Source organism: Sinocyclocheilus rhinocerous, unplaced genomic scaffold, assembly GCF_001515625.1.
Source record: "Sinocyclocheilus rhinocerous isolate Xijiao unplaced genomic scaffold, SAMN03320098_v1.1 scaffold262, whole genome shotgun sequence".
NCBI lineage: Eukaryota > Metazoa > Chordata > Actinopteri > Cypriniformes > Cyprinidae > Sinocyclocheilus > Sinocyclocheilus rhinocerous.
In genome coordinates this window covers 109,962-130,547 of record NW_015641038.1, presented here as the reverse complement: position 1 = coordinate 130,547, position 20,586 = coordinate 109,962, and the positions used below count along the sequence as shown (strand labels likewise).

The window sequence follows — 20,586 nt, the reverse complement described above, 5'->3', positions numbered from 1 at the left end:
ACAACAAAGCTAATGCTTTTCACGGAACTTACGTAATTACCCATCATAAATTGTGATATAGCCTGGTTCGTTGGTCCGTTGGATCGGATTGCTTTCTCACTACAACCGAACCGCTCCAGAGTTCGTTTTCAATCGAGCCGAGACCACCTCGTTCAGGCGATCTCGGACCGATTGTTTTGGCGCGGATCCGGGCGCGATTGCCATGTTCACATATGCCCAAACGAACCGAGCTAGGGGGGGGAAACGCGCCAGGTTCCGAAACAACAGGCCATGTGTGAAAGCACTCTTAGTTTCAATCTTTCTGAAAACCCTGCATCGAATTGTGCCTTGTTTGTAAACAAATCCGCGGTAAAATGAAGTGATCAAACGACCAAGTTCTTACTGACGTGGTCTGGAATTTAATTAAATAAAGTTTATCCAATCTTTCCTAATGTTGGGATCAGAAGAAAGGAGATGCAAAGACTATATTTTTCCATAACTTGGCACTGCACAGCGTCTTGTTGTCTTCTGAGTCATCTTTATCATTTGGTTTCTGCGTAGACCTGCATTTGACTCTCATTATTTACACTGCATGCGTGAATCGGTGGATGGGGCTAAACAGGCAGTGATGTAGAAGTAGGTGATCTTTTTCTGCGGAGGCGGTGCTTAGCCACACTATTACGTCATAGAGCGGCACATTCCACAACCTGTCGTTTTGGCAGATTGACTTCAATTTAAGCTGTTTTTAGACTAACAAGAAAGTTTTGAGTTCTGAAACTTACAGGATGTTTTTATAGTGCAATGACCTCTTATCTATCAAAAGATCAATGGAATTTTGATTTCTCAGTTCATGACCCCTTTAACATCTCAGGAACTCATCTTGAGGAACTCAAGTCTAATGCAATTAGATCATAATTACATCTGTAAACTTCTACACATCTCATTTAGTCATTTTATAGACTGTATGCTATTGCTAAAACTACAACTGTACATAAACATCTCATTTTAACTTCCACAAATAGATCTTACTCATGTGTAGAGAAGTATCATCATTGTTCATCTAACAATTATGATTTTTTTTTCCTTGTATAAAATTAACCTACCAGTAGAGTTTTATCTTCATTCCTGTGAGATAACAACCCTTTGGGGGATTGCTCTCTCTTTGCAAACAGTACCAGTTGTTTTGGTTAAGTTGGCGAAACTGTTGTATGTAAAGAGATGCAACTTCGTGTCTTTGCTACTAAATTTCACTCGCTGTCACTGACTTATACTATGTATTAAATATGAGAGCAGTCAATATTATCACTGTAATTATTTTGTTAATGAGCTCAACTGAAAATTCTGAGTTACTATTATCTCTAACATCTTGCTTGTGTGCTTGTTATGAGTGCTTTTTCTTAATGTATTTTCAGATGCTCCAGTCTTCAGGGCCTATCATATAATATTATATCATATCATATGAAATTATATTATATTAAATTTAATCAAATGTAATATTGTATTTTTTCATTGTATTTAAACAGTTAATTGTAAAATTGTTATTGTGGACCTTTAAGAGTATTTGATACGCCCTGAACACTGGAGCAGTTCTTTTTTGTATTCAATTCAAATAACACCTGTATTGATATTTCAGATGTAATACTCCTTGAATTAATGATTTTTGTTATTGCATTAATTTACTTGCTTCATGCTTAACCTTTACAGCTAATTTGTACTGCATTTTTAAACTAAATTCTAAAAATAAATATTAAAACATTCTGTGTTTAACCAATGGGGAGGTTGGCGGTGGGTCTTTTCTGCAGTCTACTTTCTGCTATTAGCCCAGGCCTGCTAGAGTTGGGTGGGGTTGGTTTTGGTGGGTATGGGGTTGGCAGTGGAGGGTATTGGGTAGAATGTGTATCTCGTGATGAGAATGAGAGATTCACTAAGAGTGTAGGGACTCTCTCCCCAGAACAAAACTGTGGCCACACCCAATCAGGGTGTCTGGGACATGAGGGGAAAGCAGTTTTATGCGGGTATAGAGATCAAGGTGTGGGCCGTAGCCTGCTTCGCCCCTCAGAAACAATGCCGAGAAGATTTGCTCAAGTATTTTTTTTAATATAAATTATAATTTTTCTGTAGGCTCTCTTAGTCTTCTCTAAAAGATGCATGATTAAATTATTTTAATTAGAAGACCCTATTATAAACCTTTCACATTTTTGTTAATCAATATTTTATGTGTTTGATAATTTAATGAATGATGTTTATGCATTTTCAAGATGTTGGAAAATTTGGTTTAAATTTGTTATGGTTTGACAAGGTTTTGACAAGGATATGGTCCTGGTTAAAGTTTTTTTTCTTTGTGTATATAGGAGTTTCACTGACCAGCTGCGCAAGATCTCCAAGGACGCAGGGATGCCCATCCAAGGCCAGCCCTGCTTCTGCAAGTACGCCCAGGGAGCAGACAGCGTGGAGCCGATGTTCAAGCATCTCAAGATGTCTTATGTGGGACTACAGCTCATTGTGGTCATTCTGCCTGGGAAAACACCAGTCTATGGTAAAGAGAGCTCCTCTAATGATGAAGCACAACAAATGTCAGAGAATTTGACACTGTGATATAGGGCTGGGCGATAATTCGATAACGATAATTATCGTGATTTTCTAATTTTCCTTGATAAAACAAGAGTTTGATAAATGCTCGATATAATATTTATGTGCCAAAAGCGGAACGAAACAGCGCTGCTCATTTGAACTGTGCCACACGGACCATTTATCCACTCGGCTCAAAGTTCAAATGGCAGCGCAATGCGAGCTCACTAGAGCAGATGCGTTTACTCGCTGAGAAGTCTCGTTCACGTGACACTAAACAGCGCTTTGAGATCCAGTGTGAAGTGCTTGAATTCAGCAAAGAACACTCATTTAGTCATGATTTAAACTAGTTTAAAGCCAGATGAAACCGCGCTGACAAACAGGAGAAACACTGTGCACAATGATACAGTCAGAAGGCTTTTCAATCTATAAATTGCCATCATTTACCATGGATTTACTGTAGTAACACTAACTGTGCTGTGGTATTGTGGAAGAAATGTGGGATATGGTATTTTATTATGTTATTAATGTAGACGTGTATTAAATCTATATGGAATATAATTACAGTATTTTTTGTGATTAAGCTACAGCGTTTGTGCACAATGTATTTATTTCATAAAAATACCTAGAAACCATATAGTTACATTTTAACATGGTATTGAGCATGCTATATGCTATATGTTTGGTTTTAACTCTGGTTATCATGATCTAAATGTATGCAATTATGGAAGACCAATGGTTAATTTTAATCTCAAAAAACAAACAAACAAAAACCCCTCAAACCCCCTTACTGTTTTTGATAATGAACTGTTTTGATAATGAATAAATTGACATCTGCATCCTAACTCAAGCTGCTACTAGTGCCAACTCAAGTTACTGTCAAATGTGCATTTCTAAGAGACAAAAAATGTAATATTATTAATATTGCAGCCTGCACTGCAAACTGTGCTGAAGATACACAGCATCAAAGTCAGGCAACACAAACCTGTTTCATGATTTGAAACGATATCACTCCTCATTAGAACATGCAGAAACTAAGAAATACATTTTTCTATTAATATATTTATTTTAAGGAAAAATGACTGGAAGAGTGTAAAGAATTCAAAAAAGTGTTTGTCATGTTCTGTCATGTCTGGTTTCTACAACTTTCACTTAGGAGCAAAAATCTGCCTTTAAACTTGAAAGTAATAAAGATTTGAAGTGTATCGTGATAATTATTGATATCGACTGGTATGAAAAAAATTATTGTGATAATTTTTTTGGCCATATCACCCAGCCCTACTGTGATACTAAAGTGATTTTGTGCCTCTCCAGCGGAAGTGAAGCGTGTAGGAGATACTCTGCTGGGAATGGCCACTCAGTGTGTTCAGGTGAAGAATGTGGTGAAGACGTCCCCTCAGACGCTGTCCAATCTCTGTCTGAAGATCAACGCCAAACTAGGAGGCATCAACAATGTGCTGGTGCCACATCAAAGGTGGGATTTGGAAAAGAAGAAAAGAAAAAAGAAAACGAAAAGATTTGGTACCAAATTATTTGAAGTGAATATACAAACACACACACACACACACACACACATACATGCATACATACATCTTAAGGCCGTTCCACACTGAGCGCGATGCGAAAAAGCGAGGCGAATCACCGACGAACAGTGCTTTCACACCGAACACGAATTGATTGTTCGCCTTCTGCTAATTCACACCGGCACGCTAGGTGGCGCCGACCAACAATGCATTTTTCCTCAGATATGTATCTCATATATGGATTTAACATTAATGTAGCTAAATAAAGTTAGGCTTTACGCCAGAAACACAAATTATCTATAATGCTTACAAGAAAACTTCGTAAAATATAAATAGAAGTACAATTAGCATCAATTGTAGCATCATTTGAAAATTTATGTAATTATTAATGTATTCGCTTAAAACCCACTTTAAACCATCATCGAGTGCTTGTAATAACTCCCGATTGTGATCTATATTTGATTTTGATTCTGGGCAGACATGCACTCTTTGTATGTTTAATAACGCCACACTGCTTATTGTCATAAACATCCTTTTTTGTTATAAAAATACCATGAGCTGTATATAAAACACATACAGAAAATATATCATCATAATCATGTCTACGTGCTTTCATATTTCATGTGTAGAAAAATGTTTCCCTCGATTTTATTAATATGGAAGATCTAGAGTGAATGCGCTCTGACTCATAACACTCGCGCACGTGGAATAAACGATGATGACATAATTCAGTGGATAATTAATAGAAATTATATTAAGAACATGTGAGAATAAATCTGTTCTCAGATACCAAAAATAACAAACTCGTCATCCACTCTCTTCTCCATCCCCTCTCTTCTCTCTCGGGATTCTCTTCTTCTGTTCTGTGTTAGTAGTTTAACTGGTTTTCGAAACCACTCTTGCCTTTTTGTGCAACAGCAGCTGCTCCGGTCACGTGATCCTAGCTCAACTCTTATTGGACGGCCTGTGTTTTCGCTTTGCGAAACTGAAAAGAATCGGACTGGTTTGAAAAGAAACATTCGCATTTTCGGCGGTCTATGTGGAAGCATCCATAGGAATCTGTTGTTTTATTCCAGCGCGTCATCGCGTCCGATATTCGTTTCGCTTTTTCGCACTCAGTGTGGAAAGGCCTTTATATTTTAGCTTTCGTTAGTTATTTGCAAAAAACATTACATTAAATTATTTTTCCCCCCTCAATTGTGATTTCATATTGTAATGTCTATTGGGCCCAAACAATGGACCTTTTTCACATTTCCGGGTTTCTCAGCAGCAGAAGTCTTCATAGCAGTAAATGGGAGACTGCTACAAATATATATTTTTGCATTTCCATTTGCTCAAATAGCAAAAGAAAAACTCCATGATAGTGTTTTCAGGACTTTCAAAAAAAGGAGAAAAATAGAGAGACTGATAACGACAGTCAGTAGAGAGAACAACATCCAATTTACCATCACTCTCATAGATGCTGTATAAGAAACACCCTCGCATTAGCGTTAACCATTTTTTTTTGTAATTTGATGCAAAGGTAATATAATACAAAATTACCGCACTCCTGTCTTCAGTGGCTACGTTTACATGCACCCAAATAATCCGTTAGTAATCAGATTGATGGCTCAATCGGACTGAAAAGCCTTCATGTAAACACCTTAATCGATCCCATTGAGTTCGATCTGAATGAAATTTTGATCGGATTGAAAGGGGTGGTTTATTCCTTTTCTAATATGACTGAGAGTGCATGTAAACACTTGATCGGATTGAAAACTGAAAGGACTGAGCATGTGCAATGATGCAGAAATAGCATATGACACATGACGCACAGAACGAGCTGTTCTTCATGTGTAAATGAGTGTCCCGTTATTATAAAAACTCCTTTCACTCAGCGTCCCACCAGTCCTTGTTTTGTTTTCTCATCCACAGACAACTAATTTTGGCTGCGGGAGGAGTGTTTTTACTGCTTGATAAATATAAGATGCACGGCACAGTGGTTTATGTGCTCATTGTTGCCAAATTATGACCAGAAATGGATAAATATTAAATCTGCTGTTTAAAACAAATAAAGAAACCGTGTAGGAGAATGGTTATGCGCAAACAGCGGGAAACTCATTCCGATTGATGCAAAAGTTGTGCATGTAAACATAGCCAGTGTCACATGATCCTTCAGAAATCATTCTAATATGCTGATTTGCTACTCAAACAATTTTTTATTATCAATGTTGAAAACAGTTGAGCTGTCTAATATTTTGTGACAAGTGCAATACTTTTTTATTTATTTATTTTTTTTTTAGAAATCTTAGATTTAAATAGAACATTTCAGAAACTGCATTTATTAGAAATGGAAATCTTTTGAACTAAGTAAAAGAAATCTTACTGCCACACTTTTGAACCGTAGTGTATGATTACATTATGATTGTGTGTATAGAGTGTATGATTCTTCATTCTCAATCATATGTTAATCTTAAATTTTTATTTATTTTTTAGGTACTGTTTTTGTTTAACAGTTTAAGACGACTTCAGAGTGTTTTTGCTTGTTTTCCAACCTTTAAACTGCCTCGTCTTTGGTTAAAAACAAAAATTTGGTTTGTTGTTTCTGACTGTCTAAGTGGGCGGTTCATAGTCAGAAAATGCGTAGTAGACATGCAGAGCCAGACTTTAGCTCAACGTTTAAAGTATATGTATATGAAGCAAAAATTTTAGATTTCAGTGTGGGTGGACAACCTAGGGCAAACGCACCGGTTATATAAAGAAAGCATCAACAAAATCTTGTTGTTTTATTGTCATGTTCAGATAACATTGTGTAAATCTTAAAATCAACATGAATGATGCATTCTTTTCTAATTCTTGTATACAAATTTCTTTGACTTAGGTCGGGAAGAGTGGCAATGTCCCAGCAGGCACTACAGTGGACAGCACCATTACACACCCCTCAGAGTTTGACTTCTACCTGTGCAGCCATGCTGGTATCCAGGTGAGTCACAGCCCAGTTGCTTATTTGTTAATTTATCCATTTGTCCATTCAAGATTTCACACATTTGCATTTCCTTCCCACAGGGCACAAGCCGTCCCTCTCACTATCACGTCTTGTGGGATGACAACTGTTTCACAGCCGATGAACTGCAACTGTTGACTTACCAGCTCTGCCACACCTACGTGCGCTGCACCCGCTCCGTCTCTATCCCCGCACCAGCCTACTACGCCCGGCTTGTGGCGTTCCGTGCCCGTTACCACTTAGTGGACAAAGACCATGACAGGTTATTAGCATATCATTATTAATGGGACGTTCTTGTAAAGTTAATGAATGGATTTTAATGCTTTCTGTATCATTTTCTGCGTGCAGTGCTGAGGGCAGTCACGTATCAGGACAGAGTAATGGCCGAGACCCTCAGGCCCTGGCAAAGGCGGTCCAGATTCACTATGATACCCAGCACACTATGTACTTCGCCTGACGTCAGCTAGCAGGAGACGCACTTCTACACTCCCTCTTCAATCTGTCTCTCTCTCTCTTCATCTTCCCGTTTCTCTCTATCGCGTCTTCGTCTGCAGCAAAGCAGTTCTGAAGCCAGGGGGCCATCTGTCAGTCCAGTCGAAATTGGTCGGCCTCAGAAGAACCAACCTCTACCAGCAGTCCTGCACTGAGAGGCTTTTGGCCTCCAATGCACAGAGAGAAAAAAAATCAAATTGAGCCATTTTTAACTTTTTCATTTCTTATTTTGATTTTGAATGTCTTTTTAATTTGTAATATACACTGAGTGTGAGCAAACCTGCGCCATTGGTCAGGGCAGCTCTGGCTCTCTCAGCTAAGCTGGACTCTGTCTACTTTTACCTCAAGCCACCATTGGCTGAATCTTGTCACATGTCTTGGGGTGGGTGGGATGGATCTTGCATGTCGGGGATGGGGGGAGGTTGTGTTGACTTGGATGGATTTGTTGTTCTCCTTTTTATGGTCGTATTTGGACTCTCTCCTCTCAGTCTTTTACAAACGAGGTGACCTTGGTATACATACCCATTACCCGCTGCCATTTTGTGCCCTTGTGTGGGTGTGCGTGCATTCGTTCGTGTGTGTGTGTGTGTGTGTTTGTGTGAATGTGAGTTTATGTCTCATGGCAGGCCACTGAAATGTTAAGGGAAATCTAGGAGCAAACTGCTGTAAATGCCTCTTTTTTTAAATTTTTTTTTTATATTAACACACACATAGATATATAAAAATATATAAATATTTACAGCTCTATAAGCATATTCAACTTGATCTAACAGGCTTTCATAAGCTGATGGTTTTGTGTAGCAGTAGCATTACCCATAGTCTCCTCTGTGAGTGTTGGGGTTGTCGGACCTGGGCAAACGGCTTGGTACAGGTGCCATTCTGCCTGTGGCAAGACTGGAAGCGCATGCGGCTTATTCGGATGTTTATTTTACAGGGTTGAAAGGTATGGCCATTGCACAGTTACAGACGTAGCGCTAACGCGCCGTCTGATAGGCTAGGCTTGCAACATACAGCACTCTCCCTTCTTTTATGCATTTATACGTAAGATTCAAATCAGATTTGTAAGAGTTTAATATAAATGTTTTTTGTGGTAAACTTTAACAGTTTGTTAGAGTAGATAATCGTTGTTCTTGTCGTTCTTAATGTTGATATTGATCAGTTGTCTGCAAATCGGTCGCATAATTAATTGATCCAGGAGTCATTGTGGTTGTAAATGGAGAGGTTTTTTTTTAATTTTTTTTATACAGCTTAAATTCTTGTAGCGTTGTAATGGTAATGAGGGCCCAAAATGCTTTGGTTTGTCAACTTTTTTTTTTTTTTTTTTTAAGTTTGAACTGATCAAAGTTTGAGTTTTAGATCATTTCTGAACCAAGTTAATGGAAAGAAAGTAGAGTGACAAATCAGAACTTTTTTGGGGGAATGTTCAGCAGTTATATGAATTTTACACTTAGTCTGTTTATTACTTCTGTGTGTATATGAACTTGAATCTATAATATAAATCTGAATGAACTTTCTCTTGCATACTAAAAATAGGACACCATACATTAAGACACACGAGCATAAGCACTGCCTTTGGACTGAACGGCACTGACGGTGCAGTTTGAAGGGTCTCCAGCGCGCACGCCTCGTCAGGGTGGCCGCTCTGCAAAAACCCTTTTGTAATAAACCATCCGTAAAGCAGCAGGTTTGCTATAAATGAGTTTGAGCACCAGCCTGTCGTTGGCGTGGACGCTGGTCCCATGAAAGAAGAACAGGAATTGGGCAAGGGCATCACATGCAATAAGTTGGATTTAAGCATCGAATGCTAAATAGTTTACTCGATGTCACAGCTTCCAGAGAAAAACGCGTTTGAGTAGTGTGTGTGTGTCCTTTTTAGGCATTTTCACTAAATTGTTACATGACATTTAATTCCAGTTTTTAACATGATATCATTGCAAAGCAATATAACCCAAAATCTAGAACAATTTAAAAGCTGTAATACTTTTTGTCAATGTGGCTGTTGGTTGGATTCCTATTGCCATTTGTGTTTATGTACTTATTTTGCTTGTATCAATCAGTGGGAATGTGCATATGGTGGACTAGCTCTTTAGGCTATGTGGAAATTTTTCAAATTTAAACTGTGCTCGCCTGCATGCCAGAGTATTGTTCTAATCTCTTACAAAATATTTATTATGGCGCAGAAGTTTTTTTTTTTTATGCGTAAATCAATACAGTGAGACTGTTTTGAGTAGCGATGTTGTCCGGTCTCTTTTACAAGATTTTAAAAATTTCTCCAGAAATGTCACTAACTCTGATGAGGGACAGATTTGGGGGCTGAAGGGGTGAGGATGTTGGTCTTTGGGAGCTCCAACCCAAACGAGGTACTTTCTTCAATCACTGGGCCGCTAAGACTGACCTCCTCAACCTTTCATTCCGTCCTCATGCTGATGAGGAGCCCTTTTACCCACTGTCTTGTTCCTTCTGCTCTTGGGCTCTCCAGTGCTGTGGCGCCGCCCTGGTGGCACCTCCACACATGCACTTCCTCTCTGCATGTGGTGGGCCCCAAGGGTCTGCTACACAAGGATTACCTCTTAACTTTTTTTTAACCCATTCTCTGTCCCCTTTAAAGAGAGCATGATTTTTTTTAAATTCCTATTTGATATATATGGCTTTGTTATTTGAAAAATGTGTATTGTAATTTAAGTTTTTGTTTCTCTTACTGGTGTGTAGCTTTTTTGTGCTGTTCTATTCTCGTGTTCTGAGCTGTGTGACTTGTCCAATAGCAATAGGGGCACTTTCTTTGACCTGCTGGGGAACGCTCAGGACTCCTGTAGCTTCTCCTATCTTGAGTGCCCCATCAGTTGCGGTATTGCTTTGACATTAAAAAAAAAAAAAATCCCCCCCCCCCTTTTTTTTTTAGCCTGCAGGGAATATTTGTGTTATTGTGCAAAGTAATAAATTGGTATTTTATGCCTATAACACACACCTTGGTCTCCTGTCATTTTTAAAGTTCAGTTATCTTACTTACAAAATCTGTTTTTTTGTCCATAATTATTGTATAGTTATCACTGATTTAAATCATATAATTTGTATCTAAAGGTTGATTGTTTAAAATGTTATTTATTTTTTTGTTTTCTAAAAATAGATTGAATTTAAAGCCACTAGATGGCAACACCTGCTTAGGTTTACAAGGTAAACCACTCACTGTTGTGATGCAGCACTATCCAGCTTAAATGGTTTTCTTTGCTGAATGTTTATGTACGAATTTTGTACAGTTAAATATTAATGGAACTGGTCAACATTTTAAATACCCTACCAAAAAAAAAAAAACTTAATAGCTTTGGTCTCTTTATTTTCATTGTATGATAAAGAGCAGCTTGGACATTTCAAATAACTCCTTTTTTGTTCTACAAAGTCGTGAACCTTGAAATGAGGATTTGTCTCTCACTCTCTTTTTCCCCCAAAGTCATTTGAGAAGTGTATACTACTTGTGGATACTTAAAGATCAGCTGTTGATATTACTGTTCACATTTTTTTATTATACAGGTTGCCGTTTCAAACGCTGTATGATTGTTGAATTACACTTGAGCTTCATTGTGGTCCATCACTCATTCATCTGCTCTTTCTCTCGTTTGTGTACCCACTCTCATTTCCTGTGTTCTATGCTGTTGTCATGACCACTGTTGCCAAGGAGAGGCAGCCACAAGAGAAAGGAAACTTAAACCAGAGATCTTGTAGCTGTAATATTTAATTCATCACCTCAGACACTAACGTTTGCATGTTATGGAGAAGGATGAGACAAAGGAAAAGGGCAAACCGACATAAAAACAATGAAGCCATTTGAAACAACTTGGTAGTAGTCTCTTTATCAAATAATTATATTTTAAAATGTAAGTTACAGTAAGTCTGCCCAAAAAAACAACAACAACACGATCAATTCATCTTTAATCACCTCGCAAGGTAACCTTATATTGCTGTAATCAGATCATTTGTACCTTTGTAAAATATCCCTTTACAACTTGACAGCCATGTACATTCACACTTCTGCCTAAAATGCTGTTATACTGAAGAGTTTTGATGGGAAGCAGATTACTGATGTTCTCCATCACAAAAAATGGACTGGTATACTAGTGTGAGGATTTTGGTGTTAAGTCATCACAGTCACCCTCAGAATTGCCCACAACAGCAAACACCCTTACAAGCCCACTCTTATAAAGCAATTTCTTTGTCAAAACAGTCTCATAAAGGAAAAGGGTAAGCACTCTTTGCAGTGTCCCTTCAAAAGCGCTGAATGTTTTGAGGCGTATTGTTGACAGCCCCTAGATTGTCTTTGTGTTCATTGATCTGCAGCTAGCAGACCGCACTCTCGCCTTCCCTCCTCTGTCTTGCTCCGTCTGCCTTTATATCCTGCCATCCGCTGCTTTCCTTTCAGGATGAGAGTGGCTTTGCTCGACAGTGTTTCTAAAGATGGATGAGACTGGCATACTTGCAACACCTGTAAGGGTTATTGGCCTGCCCAATAGGCGATCGCTACTCTGACAGCAAGCAGCCACCCCGTGAAGGTTTTGTTGCAGGGAACAGGACATTGCTTTTGTCTTTGCCTAAGTGTCCTGAAGCACAGCACTTCTTTTTGTGTCTGCTCTCGATACGACCCTCTTCTCTATAAGAGCACCTAAGCTAAAGAGCTTGAAAGAGGACAACGTCTTTACTTTTGGCATCTATTCGCACAGGTGTCACATCTGAAGAACCTTTCTTTTTAATTGTGGATAATTTACGAAGGCCTTTGCCATCGTTCAGACTCTAGTTTAGGTTCTGTTTGACGTTTGTTGGGTGCTTGGAAGTAATGCATCTTTGACAGCCACTGCATCTATGTCACAGTATCAAATTCAATTGGTGTGACCTGTTTGGGTAAGGCAACACCGGACTGGGTGGCAACAGAGACACATGTCCCTGCAATAAGAGTAGATCTTTCTTTACCGAGAAGACAACAAGTCCACACCACTTTACAGTGGTGCAAGACCAACTTCTACCATCTGGACGTAGCCTGTGATGGTGGTACCCTTACTGAAGTTCAATCAATTCCATGTGGGTGAGTTGAGACAAGTGCCAGCAGTTCTTCAATTATTCATCACTTCAAAGAAAGACCAGGCGAAAGTGAGCACGACTGTCCGAGAAACCAAAAGATGGACTAGAATGCGGCTGAACAAAAATTTGTTCCAAGAAATTTGAAAGACAAAACTGAGAAGTCTGGCAAGGATCTTTTTAAGGAGGACTGACCAAGACTTTTTGCGGAGGATTTGCAAATATGACGAGCCCAAAAAACGGACTAGTATGCGCCTGAACTTGCTTTGAGAAATAAAAAAAAAAAAGACAAAACCAAGAGGTCTGGCAAGGAACTTTCAAAGGACTGACCTAGACTTCTTGCTAAGGATTGACAAACGTGTCGACCTCTGTAGGCAAGGAGGGCTGAAGCTATTATTTATAGTTGGACCACTTGCAAACGGAAAAGTGTCGTCGAGGTTGTGGCCCGAGGAGGCGTGGTACTCAGAGGGTGGCGAGATGGTGAACACAGGTATGCAGCTGATCAGCTTCACCTGTGCTGTGACGGGCTGGGTGATGGCTATAGCAGTGACTGCACTGCCCCAGTGGAAGGTCACGGCCTTCATAGGCAGCAACATCTTGACCTCCGAAATTGTTTGGCAGGGGATCTGGATGAACTGCATCTACCAGACCACTGGCCATATGCAGTGCAAGACCTACGACTCCATGCTGGCTCTACCACCTGATATCCAGGCAGCACGGGCACTGATGTGCATTGCTATCTTCTTGGGCTGGTTGTCCTGCACCGTTTCTTGCTGTGGAATGAAGTGCACCACCTGTGCCAGGGACGATCGCCATGCCAAGGCTGGCATAGCGCTGTCCGGTGGGGTGCTCTTCATCCTGACGGGCCTGTGCGTCTTAGTGCCGGTTTCCTGGACAGCGAACACTGTGGTGCAGGACTTCTACAACCCCAATGTTCCCCTCCAGCACAAGCAGGAGCTGGGTCAGGCCATTTACCTGGGATGGGCAGCAGCAGTGATTCTTATGATCAGCGGGGCGGTGCTGAGCAGTACCTGTCCGCACATCGAGAGAGGAGGGTACAGACGTGGGTACATAGGTCGTAGTTTAGCAAACTCAAGGCCTTCTGCTCCAGATCCGCCGAAGTCAATCACCACCAGTACCCTGCCTCTTAAGGAGTATGTATGATAAAGATAAATGAAAGCAAATGTGGGAAGGTGTGGCTAAACAGGGATAATGATTAAATGTGCACTCAGTAATTTTTGTTTCAATGGACAGATGCATTTTGTGTCATTGTCACTGTGGCAATCATGTCCACGTTTGCCATTTGAAGTCCCATTTATCTGCTCCTTTTCTTTCATTGCTCATACATCGGACACATTGATGCTGTTGACTACGGCTCCTTCATTATGTTGTCTGTAATATACATATTGTACTTACTGTTATATTGTTTGGTTTGGATATATTTTTATGTTTGTAAAGCTTTATTTTTTTAAAGTGTCATTTCTGCACCACTAGTGGCACCAAAATCAAAGTGCAATCTGCTATTTTTCAGTGCAACAGTGGCACAACCAATGCTGTGAGTTTGGAGTGGGACTATTACTTTGTAAACAGGAGTGTTTGACAACAGTTTCTATTTTTGAAATTCTGTTTGGTGACACTAGTGGAGCAGAAATGACACATTTCACCTTTGAATTTGTAGCTTTAAAGTATGTCGTTTCTGTACCACTAGCAAAAACAGAATTGGACAAATAAGGATTGCCATTTACCACTGAAAAATTGATAGTCACATCCCAAACATTGGAAAGAATGACACACTTAAGCTTTAACCGAACTCTGAATTGTAAAGCACAGCTGGTCATGTGATCTCAGCTTGCTTCAGTAGGTCTTAGTGTACATTATTTTTCATTTGTCAAAAGTATTATTCATTTCTTCAGGGGTAAGGGTTTTAATGTGGAAAAATTTACTGAGTGCACCTTTAATTAAAGACAGTCGAGTACAGGGGTGCCCAAACTCGGTCCTGGAGGGCTGGTGTCCTGCAGAGTTTAGCTCCAACTTGCCTCAACACACCTGCCTTTAAGTTTCTAGTATGCCTATAAGAGCTGGATTAGCTGGTTCAGGTGTGTTTAATTGGGGTTGGAGCTAAACTCTTCAGGACACCGGCCCTCCAGGACCGAGTTTGGACACCCCTGGTCTAGTATCTAGAATTAGGAACATAGAGTTTGAGTAGTAATATTCTAGTAGTATTGCAGTGGGTCCAAGATTTTCAGAAACATTTTCTTTGCCTTATTGTTTGTCACTCTCTCTGCCTTTTACTGTATTTTCTCATATGAAGTGTTCATTCAGGTATTCAAATATTGATGAGTACTATATTTAGATTAGTTTTTACCACATTTTGATTAGACTTTGTTTTTTTTAGTCCAATAGTATGAACTCTTAGGCCCATTTTGCAGTGTTTTTTTTTTAAATCTCTCTTGTGCCTTGTAGACAAATGACAGCTTACCACTGTTGTCCTTAGAAACAGTACACCCACACTCAGTATGTCTGATTGCTGTGTTCATTGTGATTTCTCTGTATTTATCAATTAAAACTGTGTAAACCTGAACCATTTGAGGAAAAAAATAAAAAGACATGCGATGTGATATATATTCACCAACAGTGCAATCATTTTATCAATATAAAGAATAAAATGCATCAATTAAATAACCACATTTTTAAAATAGAGCACTGCTCTTACAATGATACTGATATTCAGTCTTTGTCAAGCTAATGGCCAAAACAAAAAATGAATCCAGGAGTCGGAGTTCCACCATTACCATACCACTGTCTCTCTTTTTTTTTTTTGTAAAGGATCCTTCGTTGACATACTGAGAACAACAGCCAACACAGGATGTGGAAATGACTTCTTGATAACACAGCTGACATTCATTCAGTCTCCATGAAGAATGATACTTGACACAATGCATCTAAAACACAAAAACATGAACACAAAATATATATTTAGAAACCAAAATCTCTAATTTTACTATTATACATTGCATATATTTGTATACATTACATGCACATACATTCTAATTCGTGACTCTTATAAAATGTCGCACTTTACAACAAACAAACTAATGATTAATAGATGCAGCCAAACAATTGCAAGGTATCAAATTCTCTGTTTACACCTGGTATCAACATATTAAATGTTTTTTATGGCCACTTGTGATAAGAAGGGAGTGACAGCATCACAAAATATTCTGGACCGCTGTTTATGCCTGTTTTAAGTTCCAACCACTTGTAATCAGATCACCCAAGTCAGACATTAATACCAGGTGAAAATGCGGCCAAAGAGTGTAACCTTATCTATTCTAGGAAAAGAGGAAATACCTGCAATTCTCTCCTCTCCAGTAGCTGAATGTAGAGATTCCCATTTCTTTGGTGCCGTTTCCATTAACGTAAGGTCATTGGGTGTCAGCGTCTGCAGAAGGTTCCTTCTTTGCACTAATCTAACCAGATAAATTGAGGATTCACTGCAAAATAATGCATGTACCAAACACAGAGAGAGATGAAGTATAACATAGATGCCAACAGTGGTCATGAGGAATGTGACTTAAAGGATACTGTAGGCGGTAATAGCGATCTGCATCTTGAAGCCACTCTAACATGTCTGAGATGGAGGGACAGATGGCTGATCTGGAGACACAACCAGCAATGTCAAGAGTGTCTGTGTTCTTCTCATAGAACTGGAAAACAGCAGACACCTGTTGACTGATGGCATCCCGCACACCCTGAAGAGCATCCCTGGAAATAAAGACAAAATTAAATGAAGCATTGGTTTTTATGTGCATTAAAATCATAAACAGGACTCACATTTTCTCAGCTAGTTTTCCCAGAACTGCATCCACAGCCAGTGACAGTTTGTAATGAAGGCGTTCTTGTAAACTAGGGAAACTGGCAAGAGGTGTGTTTGCAATCTGAACGCTTTTCAATGCCTTCAACTGCACTGCAAGGTTTCCAAGAGAGCTCATGAGAGGTTTACATTCAGCTAATTCACTGTCCCAAACGCTTTTACTCGCTTTTAACGTCTCAAAGCATTTTTTCAGTTGTTGGTGCAATGATAACAAAACAGCACTGGACATTTTTTAAAATCCTTTTCAGTGGCAGAACCACTGTGAACTACGTTCTTTTACAGAGGATTCATATGACAAAGGAATTAAAAATATCTATTTAAAAACTCTAATATTAATCACACCCCGCCAATATTTACATTTATCTGATAAACCACAAATCACATCTGTGAGAGCGTATACAAAAATCTTCCAGTTTCCTTCGTAAAAGTACATGTGAATAATACAGCGATGAGCTCCTTCCGGGAAAATGTCTCATCATCCACCAATCCGCTTGTTTCTTTCTTTAGCCGTGACAGTAAAACTCTCAACCATTGGCCAGATTCTTCTTTTAAGAGGGACGATATCTTATTGGTCAGAGCACGGAGCGTATTTACGAAACGACAGTCAAAGCTGCGTGCTGATTGGCTTAGTGACGTAGTAGCGTTAAATTTGAAAAGGCTCTTCCTAACCGCTGCAGTGAGAAAAACAGTTTCAACATAGACCAGGTTATTAGAGTAAGAAAAATATTAATGTCCTTTAAATGAGTTTAAAACGATTGAATTAACTAGATATATACCATGTACTTAAATATATATGAGCGTAATCGCCGCGGGTTTGAAGGAATTCATCGTGTTTGTTTTTCAGGTTTACCATGGCACCAAGAAAACGCACTCAGAATGCTAAAAACAAGAAGAATCCCAAAATGCCGAAACTGGAAGCTTTTTTGCTTGATTTTGACGATGAAGGTAAAATTTGTCGCTAGTGTCTGAATACATAAGTATTTGTGTCCATATTTTGAAAGCTTTATTCTTTGTTTGTAGTGCATACCATTGTTGAAAGACTGAAGGAGAAGACGAACAATCTTCTGAAAGATGCAGACAACCTTTACAAGACAGCTCTGATAAAGCTTCCCATGGCAGTGAGGAAAATGAACTGGATCGAGTACTGCAGTAAGTCATATATGTCAGTTGCACCGTTTTGACAAATAGTCCATTTAGTGTCTGGTAATATGTGGTAAAATAGCATAGGAATGAATATCGTACATAAATACAGTTCTCATTTTAACCTTCAGATATAGAGAAGCCAAAGTCACCAGTGGATGATTCAAAGGTACTTGCATTAAACATGTTTGTTTTGCCATACCTTTTACATGTTGTAAACTCATCAATATTGTTAAATCGATCACTGTTGGTCTTGATGTAAAGTCTTCTCTCTGTTCAGGTGAGGGAGGAAGCTGCTCAAGTGGAGCTTGCTATTGCTGAGAATCATGTGATTCCCAAGTTTGCTGCCAAAGGTACATTTTGCATCCTCTGTCAGCTTGTAAAACCTTCTTAACTTACCTATAATTTTGAAGCTGATTTTCCCACTTTCACCTCATTTACAGAAGCCAAGAATGGTACAAACTCAGAGGATGAAAACATGGCACCCCTCAAGTCTACGGTGAAGAAGGTTTGTAGTAGTATAGTCTTTGTAATCTACCAAGTAGGGCATTAAAATCATGTTGAAGTTATTGTATTGACTAGATGAACGCATGTGATTGTCATGTTGTCACTATGTAGCAGTGGAAAACTTGTTGAGCCTCAAGAAATAAATGTAAAAATATGCGACATGTTCATATTCCATCTAAAATCAGGATTACCACTTTCAAATGTCTAATTAGGAAATTTTGAAGGCAGTGCAGTCCAAGTTTACATTGACGTTTACATTTGGCAGAAGCTTTTATCCAAAGCAGCTTGCATTGCATTCACTGTATACATTGTTTCAGTTCATGTATTTTCCATACATAACCTTTGTGTTGCTAGCGCCTTATTCTGCTGTTTGATCTACAGTTAGTTATGTTAAAGAAAATGGTTTGTAATTTGTAATTTTCAAAGACTAGTAGTCTTTGGAGGGTCCTTGAGAAAATTGGTCCTCTGTTTATGTGTACAGGAGCCTGACTCCCTTTCTCTCCTTAATGTCTAATGTAGAAGAAAGCATCAAAGAAGGCACCTTCTACATCCAAGAAGGCCAGAGCGCTCTCCATCAGCAAACAGGGCAACACTATCCAAAGGTAAAGAAACTATACAATCGGCTAATATTAAACACACAGATTTTGTCCTAATACTGCTGCCTCAGAATCCCAATGGATTGTTCTTGTAGAGTCTGAATCCATGTTTGCTTTTTGTGCACAGGTCTACAAGAAAGCCTTTGATCACCCCTGCTAGAAGTTTACTTGAGTCTTCAATCATTGGCGCCACTCCGCTCATCACACCACGCTTTGACCCAAGGTAAATACTTGCACATGACATTATATATGGCTTTGATTGTGATCGCTGAATATTCATGATGTTTTAAAATATTTATTGACTTAATGACTAACAAATTACACATTCACCAAAAAAATAACTCGTCTCAATCTACAAGATCCCATTTCAGTATATCAAAATAAACTTGGCATTACATAGTCCCCATATATGTAATCCGAACACAATTTTTGCATCCCCAAGGTCCAGATAATTTAAAAATGGTTCCCAAACTTTGCAAAAAAAAAAAAAAAAAAATTAGTCTGACTCGTGACATTTTTCTAAGGACTATTTGTGTAAATGTCTGTTTTTCTGTCAGATTGCCCAAGACTCCAGCATTGAGACTTGCACGTCACAGGGAGAAGGTATTCAGCATGTCCGTTAACGGCTCACCTATTGCTGGCAGTGGAGAAGACATTGTCATTAGTGTCCCCATTGGAAACGGAGAGGTAGGTGATTGCTACTGCTACTAATGGAGCAAAGCACATTGTCTATGTATGCATACATGACATATGTTCTTTATTATTTCAGTGCATTCAGCTGCTGGCCAGTGAAATGGACTCTGTGGATCTGAGTCAGCTGGATGAGAAGGCCCTACGCAGTGTCAGAAACCTGCAGGTATGTGTTGCTGTGTTTATTCTTAATGGAACTACCAGGAAGGCATGGCTTTTTTACTGAATTGAATTGAAATTAAATGTACTTTAAATGTAAACTGTTTTTTATAGTGATACCACCTTTTAAATAGGCAGAAACTGAAATAAATATTCTTTTTTTTTTCTAATGCAGAATCGTCTCACGACTCTTTGTGGAACAAAGTGAACGCCCCTTCTCCCTTCTCCAGTTTTGTACAGCAAACTGCATTGTAATATCCCTTCAAACGTCAACATTGTGTACTCGTATTCTTTCCCATTTTATTTTTGTATTATAACCATGTTGATTTTATTGTTTTTCTTCCATGTATTCAATATTTGCTATCGTTTCATTCCCATTAGCTTTTAAAAGGTAAATGTAAATAAGATTAGTTGTAGTGCTCATAATCTGTGTTGTACTGCCTTTTGTAAATATGACTCTTAAAAAGACCCTGATTCCACATCCCTGCTGTCTCTTGCTTTTCCTTGCCCTATGTTTGAGATATTATTATTTTAAGATAACTTTAGAAACCGAGAGAGGCTGCATCAATGTGTATGAACTGGATCCATCTGAAATGGATAATTCACCCAAAAACAAAGGAGTTTTTTTCCCCTGAATATTTAAGTGTATGGTAACTAGGAGCTCTCAGGCTCTGAAAAGAGAGAAGAAAAAAAAAACACCAAAAAGGTGTATCCATCATACAAAGAGAATGTAAGTTGTTAATCTCTGATATTCCAGTCCTTCACTGGCACATTTGAATGTACACGTGAGAAATTTCTGATCTGTTCTAAAATATATATATATATATTTTAAATTAACAGCCTAGAGATAAAGACAGCACCTGTTCTATAGTATTGGTTAAACTAGCTTGCCCTCTGGTGGTTGCAGAATAAAACTTTGTCAGGTGGACTGATGTCAAGTTTCAAATGAAATTGGCTCCAAGCTCATGAAAAAGAAAAACATTGCCAGTCCTTCTGGCTGCTGTGTGAAGCCGG

General features: G+C 38.9%; 5 protein-coding genes across 8 annotated transcripts in view; 4 read left to right on the top strand and 1 right to left on the bottom strand.

Annotated features, from left to right (window-relative positions):
• Window positions 1-4,232, top strand: part of LOC107754256 (protein argonaute-4-like) — a 14,504-nt gene extending 10,272 nt beyond the window's left edge. For 2 of the 4 annotated variants that reach the window (XM_016570634.1, XM_016570632.1), the window contains exons 11-13: window positions 1,931-2,064; window positions 2,331-2,515; window positions 3,862-4,232. In XM_016570634.1, coding sequence (XP_016426120.1) covers window positions 1,931-2,064; window positions 2,331-2,515; window positions 3,862-4,160 — 618 coding nt within the window. In that variant the 3' untranslated portion in view covers window positions 4,161-4,232. Of the gene's footprint in view, window positions 1-1,915; window positions 2,065-2,330; window positions 2,516-3,861 lie in introns of all 4 variants that reach the window. The other 2 variants (XM_016570633.1, XM_016570631.1) reach the window with 1 other exon arrangement.
• Window positions 4,233-5,875: 1,643 nt separating this feature from the next.
• LOC107754281 (protein argonaute-4-like) lies at window positions 5,876-10,509 on the top strand. Its single transcript, XM_016570674.1, has 4 exons — window positions 5,876-5,905; window positions 6,931-7,032; window positions 7,116-7,315; window positions 7,402-10,509. The coding sequence occupies exons 1-4, from the start codon at window positions 5,876-5,878 to the stop codon at window positions 7,508-7,510; spliced, it is 441 nt and encodes a 146-aa protein (XP_016426160.1). The 3' UTR covers window positions 7,511-10,509.
• Window positions 10,510-12,995: 2,486 nt separating this feature from the next.
• LOC107754258 (claudin-4-like) lies at window positions 12,996-14,035 on the top strand. Its single transcript, XM_016570636.1, has one exon. It carries the CDS (start codon window positions 13,084-13,086, stop codon window positions 13,768-13,770), a length of 687 nt encoding a protein of 228 aa, XP_016426122.1. The 5' UTR covers window positions 12,996-13,083; the 3' UTR covers window positions 13,771-14,035.
• A 984-nt stretch (window positions 14,036-15,019) lies between these two features.
• Window positions 15,020-17,004, bottom strand: airim (AFG2 interacting ribosome maturation factor). Its single transcript, XM_016570637.1, has 4 exons — window positions 16,441-17,004; window positions 16,192-16,371; window positions 15,958-16,076; window positions 15,020-15,548 (listed from the first exon to the last, which is right to left on the bottom strand). Exons 1-4 carry the CDS (start codon window positions 16,707-16,709, stop codon window positions 15,508-15,510), a joined length of 609 nt encoding a protein of 202 aa, XP_016426123.1. The 5' UTR covers window positions 16,710-17,004; the 3' UTR covers window positions 15,020-15,507.
• A 44-nt stretch (window positions 17,005-17,048) lies between these two features.
• cdca8 (cell division cycle associated 8) lies at window positions 17,049-20,039 on the top strand. The gene is made up of 11 exons (XM_016570635.1): window positions 17,049-17,194; window positions 17,325-17,425; window positions 17,501-17,629; window positions 17,752-17,789; window positions 17,901-17,973; window positions 18,064-18,128; window positions 18,647-18,729; window positions 18,851-18,946; window positions 19,281-19,410; window positions 19,493-19,579; window positions 19,748-20,039. The coding sequence occupies exons 2-11, from the start codon at window positions 17,332-17,334 to the stop codon at window positions 19,778-19,780; spliced, it is 828 nt and encodes a 275-aa protein (XP_016426121.1). The 5' UTR covers window positions 17,049-17,194; window positions 17,325-17,331; the 3' UTR covers window positions 19,781-20,039.
• Window positions 20,040-20,586: the final 547 nt, after the last annotated feature.